This window comes from Rattus rattus, chromosome 3, assembly GCF_011064425.1.
Source record: "Rattus rattus isolate New Zealand chromosome 3, Rrattus_CSIRO_v1, whole genome shotgun sequence".
In the NCBI taxonomy this organism is placed as follows: domain Eukaryota; kingdom Metazoa; phylum Chordata; class Mammalia; order Rodentia; family Muridae; genus Rattus; species Rattus rattus.
Genome location: NC_046156.1, coordinates 128972062 through 128983481, shown reverse-complemented (window position 1 = coordinate 128983481; position 11420 = coordinate 128972062). Strand labels below are relative to the sequence as shown.

At 35.5% G+C, this 11420-nt stretch overlaps 1 protein-coding gene across 14 annotated transcripts in view; it reads right to left on the bottom strand.

Annotated features, from left to right (window-relative positions):
- Nucleotides 1-4430: 4430 nt before the first annotated feature.
- Nucleotides 4431-11420, bottom strand: part of Nlgn1 (neuroligin 1) — an 858670-nt gene continuing 851680 nt past the window's right edge. For 12 of the 14 annotated variants that reach the window (XM_032898593.1, XM_032898591.1, XM_032898590.1 and 9 more), the window contains 3 exons: nt 10455-10667; nt 6825-7614; nt 4431-5620 (listed from right to left, as the gene is read on the bottom strand). In XM_032898593.1, coding sequence (XP_032754484.1) covers nt 4798-5620; nt 6825-7614; nt 10455-10667 — 1826 coding nt within the window. In that variant the 3' untranslated portion in view covers nt 4431-4797. The remainder of the gene's footprint in view (nt 5621-6824; nt 7615-10454; nt 10668-11420) is intronic. The other 2 variants (XM_032898596.1, XM_032898598.1) reach the window with 1 other exon arrangement.

Genomic DNA, 11420 nt, shown 5'->3' with positions numbered 1-11420 from the left:
CACCTCTGGTTCTGGAAAAAGATTAAAGTCTCTTAGAATTGTAAGGTTTCCATCTTAAGCACCATTAAAATCAGATGCCAAAATAATTAACATTTATTCAAAAAAAAACTCATACTTTTCTGGGGGAATCTTTGAACTTCTTTGAAAAATCACATTCAGGGTTGGGGATTTAGCTCAGTGGTAGAGCGCTTGCCTAGCAAGCGCAAGGCCCTGGGTTCGGTCCCCAGCTCCGGAAAAAAAAAATCAAATTCAACCCAGGACTTCCCAATAAACCTCCATTATTGACAATTAATACCTTAGCCACTCTATTTAATCTTCTAAATGACAATATCGGCAGCTATAAATTTTAAATCAAAATGATGCTTTCTAAACGAAATACCAAAAAGAGAAAGCACTTAAGAACTGCAGATGGATTTTTCAGTCTGTGTTTTCTGTAGCGCTAAACAAATTGAATTGATTTCTGGCCTAAGTGAAAATGCAACTAACTGCTAGAATAAACCCAATTCATAATTTATATGAATGAATCAAGTTAGCCCAATCTATCACATGAATAGTGAGCTTAGAATTTTGATGAAAATCTGAAGTTTGTGTTGTTGGCATGTCAGGTAATGGAGAAGTAGAAGGCTATTGGAGTCATTCCATTACTATATTGACTAAAAGACTATGACAACTGCTCCAACAGTAAGCTTGGCAAGATAATTATCTTAATAATAACAAATCTCACTAGGAAGTCCCCATTAATTAGATTTATTTTGAAGCAAGGATAACAAAATTATCAAATATTCACTCACATTAAAGAGTGATAGTGTATAACAACTAATTACTTGAAATAAAAGGCCAGAAGCTTGAACCAATCACTAAGAAGTAAACAAAATTACAAGAGGACTGCCATGGTTTTTGACAGCTTCCTAGGGATCCCATTCATTATTTGTTCTTGTGAAAATACTTCAAGGAGACCTGCCAAAGAAAAGACTGCATTGTTTCTGAAACTCTGATGCCTGTAAAGCCAAGAACACCTGCACCACTCTCTCTTTCCTGGAGGTTCATATGCATTTCCATCAACTGTACCAGAAGGTAAAACCACTGGTGTTATAAGTACAGATATAAAAATTGAGATCTGGCATTACACTTCTGTAACAGAGGTACTGCTGTGTACTGTGGATTTTGGCTACTTAATATCACATGTGTTTGGGAATTTTTCTTAATGTTTACATTGTATGCCTTTAATATGTACCTGAAGGTGTGCATTAAAGTATGTTCCAGATCAACTCTTAAACTTAAAATGAATGAAATAATTTCTGCTTTCAGCTAAAAATTTTCACCAAATGGGAAACTTGGGTAATTCAAAAATTATAGTTTATATTACACAAAAGTTAGTGATCAAATTTATTATTTTGTCTTTTTTTTTCCTTTTTTATTTTTTCAGAGCTGAGAATCGAACCCTGGTGCTTGATCACATTTATTAAACATCTATAGTAAATTAGATTTGATCCATATTCAACATTTCAATAGCATTTAAAAGCATTAAATCTGTCATTTCAATATTCCCAAGTTCATGTAGAAGTCATCATAAATCTTTGATAAATGTTGGCAGAATTATGTAAAATTAAAACAGCAAAATTTTATTTTAGCTTGACTCAGTATGAATTCTAAGAATCTTATCTTTGTTGCTGTTTAATTTCAATCAAGATATTCTTTACTAATAAATACTGTTACAATATTTATTAACTTTAGTATTACCCTTTTCCCCTAACAGGATATTATCTTCTAGATAAACACAATCCAAAAACATTAGATAAAACCAAATCAAAATGCCAAATTTTTGCTTTCATTTGAAAATTATATTTCAGTTTATAAACAGTTGTTAGTTCTGATTGTGCAAGACATGATTTCATGTTTAGGAAGGCAGAGTCCTTAAAGCAAACTAGACTAGCTACTCACATTGACTCAAACACCTATGCCATAACCCCAAGAGGGCAGCCCTAAAATCTGACTGCTTTGTCTTCCTTCTCTCTCAGAAAATAATCAGGTTAAACATTATTTTCTTAAATATTTCCCTAAATTAATATGAAGCAGGAATTGTACTGTCAAAAAGTAGATGTTAGAAAGGCATAGCAAGTTTTCATGCTTAGATAGAAACAGAGCAACCACTATAACCTAATAGAATGATTTTTCCAAGTGAAGTAATTGGTGAGTATGAAAGCATTCACTCACAGTGCATTTTGTTGTCACCTTTATTTCTTGTCTTGTTGTCTTCTTAATATAGTAAAAGACAGTTTGGCATAAAACAGTGTTTCAGAGGCTACATAGTTCTCTATGTTCATTGTCAGTTGTAGCACACTCTCTAAGGTATGAGCATCTCACTCATCAATGGCAAGTAGACTACTCTGGATTTTGAAAACTTTGCTTATGTATGTAAAAATGCAGAGAATTGTATTTTTAAATGGTGCAATACTTAAATTTATTGATGTTTAGTACTTTGGAGTAGAAGGTAAAATCAAATAAATTTCTTGAAGTAGTTTTCTTTTTGTCTTTTAATACTAACTCAGCATCTTTTTTAGCTCTTGAAGAATTTTTTTAATATATGTTAGGCTAACCACTCCTATATTTTGAACAGATTTTTTGATGAAATAATGTCCCTTCTTTTCTACATTTCCAATAGAGGTTTCCCCTGGTGAGCAACATCAGAACTTGTGTTTTTAAGTGAAAACAGTGATCGCCATGTTTGTAAGAAGTCTTGGGGGAAAGAGTACTTAAAATTACATAGGTACCATTTTCTATGAATTCCTGGTTCTAAGTTAGTACTAAAGTTCCAGGAGTCTCCATGCTCAGTTTTATTCTCTGAAGTTGCCTATATGCCTTCTGAAACCCAACTCTTCTAGAAAAATGACTGCAAGACAATCTTGTTTCTTTTATTTTAAATTTCTTTCTTTCTTTTCATTTCATTTCTTTGTTGTAAAAGCAAAATAAAAGACAAAACAGCAATAAACATTTTTAGCTCTTTAATGAGCAAAGATCAGGTCTCTTAGCATTTGACTAATTGCCATTATCCATATTATCTTTATTTCACCCAAAGACCACAGATGTGGTCGAGATACACAACGTCCTTCCCACCAAGTAGTATACAAGTGTTTTCTTTTGTATAATAAGCTTTCAATTCTTGAAAAAGGGTAGCTGGAAAGAAAGGTTTCAGTTACTGCAGTTAGTCAGAGAAAGTCCTTTGCGTTATCTTACAAACTATCAAAATTGCTAGTCATCTGAAAAAAGGTAAAAAAAAATCACATAACTTTAGTCTAATAGAAATATAGTACAGATAAGAGAGAAACCATTGATCAGGATGTGCTCTTTAAGTCCATCTCATTGATTTTTTAATATAAATGTACATCTGATTACATATACAAACATTTGGAAAGGTCTGTGATATACTGATGTTACTGGTAAACAACAGGGGATTCAGAGATTCCTGCGGTCTTTGAGAATTCATTTGAAACTGCACATATGTGAAAGACAAACCCTCCAGCTGTTGACTCTCCCAGGTTCTGCACCTACGTTATTCCTCTACTGAGATCTCATGAGTAAATTCAAGTGACCCTCAGCGAGAAAGAAGCAATGTGAAGAGGGACTGAGCTTTCTGTTGAATTCTTAGTAGTAAACATTTTGTCATGCAACATGAGTAAATCAATCGACTGAGAACTGTAATCAGAGTGGTACTATTGGGGCGTCCTTACACCTTGTAAGACTGTTACCGAAAGGAACAAACTTCAGAGTAACAAACCCACAGCAATTTATAACTCCGCAGCTAACACATGTCCAATTAGAGTTGTAGTTCTATAAACTACGTATAAGGGAATGAAAAGAATATTAAACTCATAGAAATTTTTTTTCTGGGATTCATATCAGCGAGTATTCACCACTATACCTCTAGTTTCTCCCAAGACTTTAATAACTATTCCCTCTATGATCGAAACTACTGCAAATTATTTTATTGTAATTACTTTTGCCCCTTATAAGATCTTCTTTAGTTTCTGCCAATTGATGGAGGAAGCTCCTATTAAAAACTCCAATGGGATGAGAAGAATTTTAATTACGGCTTAATCAGCAGCACAGCCACCAAGCATATAAATTATCATGCACATCGTGCTAAAAATATCCAGTCTCCTTGATCCCCACGACTTAGTACTGACAGCACTTATGTGATAATGTTGTACCTGCCAGTCTTTAAACTTCTGTGTTTTACTGGCAATTTTCAGCATGAGCTTCTGCTATGCCATTAACAGCATAGGTGTTCTGTGTACTTAAGCAAATATGGTCTACACAATTAAAGGGCTCCAAATGAAAACTGACGAAATTATCTGACATTCCATTGGTGTGTCCCTTGTGCATATTCATAGTAGATTTTATTTTTGTTTTCATTTGTTGTTATTGTTGTTGTTGTTGTTGTTGTTGTTTTTTAAAGTATTGAGACACAGTACTTTCCTGTTTGGTGTTCCACATGCCTAACTCCATTATGTAACTTAAATCTTCAACAAATTAATTCTTGAAAGTGAATGAAAAAGTATCATTCAGAACCATTGCTTCTAGCAATTGGAATTTGCTTTTTTTAAAGTTGATTTGTGTGTATATCTATATACAATTCATTTTTTTCAAAACCCCCAAAGTTCTTGATATGTATATTCACACAATATTCCTCCTTATTTAAATAGTGAGAGTCTTCCAAGTTGAAAGCCAAGGAATCTTCCAATAATCTTTTACTGCACTCCATCAAAAAAAAAAAATCAGTTTGTCTCTCTCATCTGGCTATACCCTGGTTGTTGAATGTGAATGGGGGTGAGGGTGGGGGTGGGGCAGTGTATTATTCTGTCCTCCAGTAAATGTGTTGAATGTATGTAAGGGCTGAATCCCTGGTATAGTGTTGGGAATCATTGTGATGGTGTTAGGTGTCATTAAAGGAACATCATCCGGTGACCTCCTCATAGCAAGAGTATAATCTGGGGGGCAGGCGGTCCGAAGAACCACCTCATGTGGATGAATGGACTCACACTCGTGATCCAAGTCAGTGTGCTTCATTTGGAGAGACATAATTTCCTCTTCTGGAGCATGGGTCAGGTCATTGGTCGTGGTGCGCTGAGGGCTGCACCTCCGGTGGACATCATGTCTCCTCTTGTCTTTCTTGTAGTACAGGGCTGCAAAAGCCAAGATGTTCAGAAACAGCAGAGAGGCTCCCACTGCGATTGTGACACTTAGCTCTGTGGAGTAGTCCCTCTGATCTACCGAGAAGGGACTTGGTTGTTGTTTGGGATCTTCCTGTTTGGCAGTGGGAAAGGCTGATGTGACTGGAGTGGAATTTTTCCTTGTAGGTCTGAGAGTGATGTCTGTTGATGGCACTTTAGTTGTGGTCGAGGTATACTGAGAAATGTCATTGAGATTATGCAGATGAGGTACCAGCTCCAACCAGAGATTTACCTTATTGGCTCTGTAATGCTCTTTAACTCTCGGTTTTAATCCAATATGGAGATAAAGTTGGTCTTTCTGGGAATATCGGGTCCATGCTACTTCTTCAAAGCGGTTGGGTTTGGTATGAATGAATTTTGTGTCTTGAGGAACTGGTTGATTTGGGTCACTAGGAAAAAGAGTAGAAAAACAAGAAAGAATCGATGAGGATACATTATATTTTATGCATTCTTTTTCTTAGTCAAAATACTGTGTTTAGTGCCTAATCAAAGAGTTGATGAAGGAAAACATTAAATTATGTTTTAACATTAACTTGACCCTACTTAGAAATTTAAGTTAAACAAAATCATCTCAGTGATAATATGAATCTGATTAGTTTCACTTTCTTGTTCCCTGATCATTTAGAGAAGAAGTAGCATTTACTCAAAGTGCTTTTAATTATTTTAGGTCCAGAAAAATGGCTCAGCAGTGGATGTGTTTGCTGGACAAGCCTGCCAGTATGAGTTTAATCTCTAGAATCAATATCAGTGTAAAAGGAAAGCACCAACTCTACCAAAGTTGTCCTCGAACTTCTGCAAGTACACATAGTTCATATTCCCATCAATGCATCATAAGTGCATAAGTGTGTACACATGCACACCTACACACACACACACACACACACACAAACAACAACATACACAAATACACTGATCATAGTGAAAAAAGTTTAAAAATTTAATATTTGCTTCATAAATTTGACTGATCTCAGTGGCAGTGCAAGAGAAATGGCATCAAAATATAAATTCATGACTTGGGATCAGCACCTGAAAAGGTACATCATCACAGTGCTTACCTACCCTACATAGAAGTGTTTGTATGAAGCTTCTGGAACCTCGGGTCCCTTCGGTGTACAGTAAGATTCATGGATTCCAAGAGGAATGTTAAAATGTGTATAGTATTATGAACTAGAAAGCTTTAGGACACGAAGTTTGTCATTGAAAACAACGATGCTATGGCCTATGCATCTCAGAAGCCAAAATAATAGTCATGGATCAGTGCAATAGGAATACTAGTCCATCTTAATAAACTTGGACAAGGTAGAACTTGTAATGTAATAACTGTCTAAAACAGTAAAATACAGAATGAATGTTTACTATAAGAGGTTAATATGCTACTGTGTTTTGATCTATTACTTTGGACTAGAAACGTAGCATAGTGATGGAGTATGTGTTCAAGAATGTTCAGCGCACTTGTTTCAATCCCCGGTATCACAAAACAAATAACAAACAATAATACATTCAACTATTTAAGAATATGTATATGCTATTCAAAAATACTTAAAGAAGTATTTTTATTACAATTAGGACATAGTACTTCCCTTAGGTACATACCCAGTTTTAGCAAAATTCGTCCAGTATGTCATTACTACAGCACTCAACATCACATCATTCTTGGAGAAATTGCAAGGAAATAACTCTGTAGGGCCAATCATGGGGATTCCCAACACATAGGGAACCTCATCCCCATGAGCTGCATCAGCCCAAGCTGGAACTTGGTCTGTTTGGCAATGATGATAAAAGGCATAGAAGTATGTAGGTGAGCCAAAGTTCGAGTGAAGGTCTGCTGTAGCCACAGCGGGTGCTACCCACTGATGGTCCGTAAACAAAGCCAACAATGTCTTCCTTCTAGTTTCAGGGTTATGGCGATCAGCCCAGTCAGTATACATGAATTTAATGGTTTCTCTCAAAACATCTTTGCCTTCAGGATATCCATATAAATTATCAACAAAATTAGAGACAGCAAAGTCAAAATCACTGGCTGATACACCATCATCACTATCTACTATATTTTCCACAAACTTCAACCCTTCCCCTTGGTTAACTCCTAACATGATATCATAATTGAGGAACTCTCCTTGTTCCATCAGTATCTGAGGGTCATCTGGTATTACATCACCATCGATCACAGGTCCAAAGGCTATGTGGTATCGGGCTGGTTGAACATCTTGATCAACAAGTTCTTTGTAAGGCTTCTTCTGCAGGCATTCTACTAACTCTACTGTATCTGACACATTGCAGCCAACCTTTGTGGCCAGAATTCTAGCGTATTTTGCAGGCTGGAAACTAACAGCCCAGCTGGAAAGGGCTGTTCCACTCTGAGCTATTGCTCGTTGAAAAAGTCCTATGGGAAAATCAACAGAGAGTTTCAGATGATCATTGAAAAGTGTTATTGTCCCAATTTAACATCCGATATTTTAGACATGTATATAAAATCCCAAGTACAATTGAAGAAATAGATACATATTGTCTAAGAGAAGGTACATAAAGTCATCCCCAGGGTATAAAATACCAGAGAAATCTGTGAAGGTCTTATAATTTAAGTGTAATTTGACTTAAAATTCTAAATTTTGTGGTCTGAAAGATGCAGTAAAGAGAAAAAGTAAAGTTAGAAAGCATACGTATTTAAAGGTCTCAAATATTTATTTAATGTGTATTATACTTGAAAATTAACATTATCAGAATGGAATTGATTCTCTCCTTTGCCTCTCAACAGATTCTGTATTGTCTATTTCCAATATTTCTTCAATTTGGCCAAATATCTGTCTTCAGTATAAATGAATGTGTAATGTTTGCTTTAACCTAATTTTATTTGAAAATATGCTTGTTTGGGCCTCATACAGATACCAGGACTGGGACTTGTCAATACCCTGGGGATGACCTTGACATCACACAAAACAGAATATAACTTAAGACATACTGCTTTCAGATTTCTATACCGAATATTATATGATGAATACTCTGAAGAAGACATAACCAAAAGAAGTGTCTTCATTAAGTTAGAGAGAAAACATCATCAGGAAGACTGTGCAGGATGTAATTACATCGTTTCTACTGTTGAATGTGTGCTGCTGTATTTTATCATAAAACATGACACATATGTGGGCCAGTGCCCTTGACTTGACTCTTTTAAGGGCTATTAATTATAGCTCCATATATATGTTCAGTTTGATAACAGATGCATGCTGTTCAAGTTTACAAATACAGTTGAATCACTAGAGTACTTTCTTACAACAGTGTTTTTAAAATATAGGTTATCAATATTATTTAAGAATTTGTTTTTAGTATCCACTTCCAGATTTGGGTAAGTGCTTCTTCATTTTAAAAACATGTTAAATCATTTATATGCTTTAAGGGCAAAGTAGTGCTTTACACAAATGTTCAGAAATCATGTATGAATTGGTTCCAGAGTTCTCTCCAAAATGCATATGTATTTATGTGTATTAATTATATGTTCTAGATAAGTATAGAAACACTCAAAGGTCAAATAATGTTGACATTTTCTGTTGTTTCCTGAATAGACTTGGCTTTGGTAAGACAATATATATATATATATATATATATATATATATATATATATTTCCTTAAAGTGTGTAATAGAATGTGACACTCTCGGCTGTTTGCTGAACCATTTGCCACTGCTTACTTACTGTCTTCTCAAGTGGTGAACATGTGACAAACTGATTGCTCCCTTTATTCTGTACTCTTACACTTCCGGTTGATGCTGGCATTGGGTCTATGCTTGTTCAAATGACTCCAAGAGTTCTGTAGAGTTTGCCAAAGCTAACTTCTTAACTAAACATTAGCACTTATCTTATACTAAGATTGGGAGAATCTCATCTGCTTAATTAAGAAACTTAATCACTTCAAAGTAGGCAATTTTATTGCAGACCAACATGTCTACTTAATTTAAAATGTTTCATTTCTGTCATGTTACTCAAAATAAGAATCTTTCTACCGTTAAGTGAGATGCTACATAAGCCATACCAATAAGTTGCATCTATATAAAATGTAATGTGCTGAAAAATGATTGAATGTTCTCTTGGAATCCCAAACATATTTTTGATAACTAAAAATGTGTTAAGAGCACAGAGTGTCCACTATTATAGAGGACAGAGCTCAGTTCCCAGCACCCTTGACAAAATGACTTTCAAACACCCGTATCTCTTATTTCCAGAGCCTATGCTGATGCTAACTTCTTCATACAGTGGCATTCACATACATAAGCCACCACTTCACTCATATACTTATAAATCCAAACTACAAAAATAAATATTTTATTTCTGGAAACTTAGATTCTCTATTAATTCCATTTAACAGTGAATAACTTGTGTTCCTCACACATACAATGACAATTAGGAGGCAGAAAATCGCAGATGATCTCTGTTGATGAATATTTTGTTTTCTTCTTTATTACATATAGATAATAGAAAATATTCGCTCTGAAGTTCTTCAAATAGCTCTCCAGTTAATAATGGAACTGCAATCCTGTTCGTAATGTAATTGTAATGAGTGACTGAATGTCTGGACACAAAGATGACAAGCACTTAAGGCAAAGTACTTAAAGCCAGAAAATGGGGAAAAAAGAAAAAATATTTTGTGTAGTAAAGCAGGCTAGTGCTCCATACTGCTTTGCCAAGCTTTAGGAGAAAACAAAGCAAACCAAAACGAACCAAAGCAAAACAACAAACTTGAGCTAAAAATAGAAAACCACAAAATCAAACATATTTTTCTGTGTAATCAAAGGCTCTGCCAGTGACCTCAACGCTTTGACAATTTTGGATCATGCATGCAAACTACTGAAAAGCTTCAAGTGTCTATGTTCCTACGTTTACACAACTTAATTTTGCCTACGGAATAAGCAGAAAGGACAGAGTGTTGAGAGTCTTTGTCTGATTTTTCCCTCAAATCAAACCTTTGAAAGTGAAAAAAAAAATGACTACAACGTTCAGCATTCTGAAGTGAACTTGAAAAAGCATCTTACCCAGCTCCAGGGAAAACAGAGAAAAGAGTCTGACAGAAACTTACACATGCACAGAAAGGCTAAAGAAACAGCTCTAAACAGTTATCAAGCCCAACCTAACACTCAGTTGGAACAGAGAAGAAGATACAGAGCATCACGTAGTACTGATGGTGGTGGCATGCAGACACCAAAATTGTCAAAATTTGCAACCTGCATAATACCTTTGGTTGAATTGCTCCAACGGTTACCTTCAGAATAATGGGATAAAGTCAGCAGATTGACACATGAACCCCCAGCGCCTGATCCAAACACGGTGATTCGTAAGGGGTCACCACCAAAGAACCCAATGTTCTCGCTGGTCCATCTGAGGGCCTGGATGAGGTCAAGGAGCCCGTAGTTTCCTTTGGCAGCCTGATCCCCTGTGCTCAAGAAGCCTGGAAGAAAAAGATAGGTTAATTGTTAAAGTTAATATGAATTAATCATACGTTACATTTAAGGTTGTATGAGGCTTGTCCTGCTCTTCATGACCACCAAGGGCTTTAGTGAAAGTTATTTCCATTCGGATAAAATCAGTAATCTCAGAAAGTATAGTGATAACTGAAACCGGAAAGAAGATGTTTATTCCCTAAATGCTTACCATTTATACAGAAAACAAGTCATATAGATGAGCAAAGGGAATGATAATGTCTGAAAGAACCCAAAACACCTATTCCAAGAGGCTACATTCCTTGGTGGTGACAGGAGACCATACAGAGAAACTTATGAGTGTATATTTTATACACAATGATACATTTGCATTCAAGTTGCTTATGGTCTAACTTGGTCGAATTCCTCTGTGGAACATTTTGTGCAATGAATGTAGACCTGGAGTAATGGTTCAGACTTTATGTGAGAAGAGTTTTAGCAGTTTCATGAAATTCTAATGCAATTTCTAGCAGTGTGTGTACCTACCCATGTTTAGTATGATTAACCACAGTTAAGGAATGACTGTGATAGAGGTGATATGGAAGCATGTTTTACAAACTTTGGCCAATATACAAAAACAAGGGCTTTGGCAAAGTTTAGACTCTGATCATTGTTAAAATGCACACAATTCTGCAAGACATCAGAACCGATATGTAGGGCAGACAGTGAATTTTGAAAATAGATATAATTGAAGTAGAAGAAAAATTTAAGGACCTTAACTG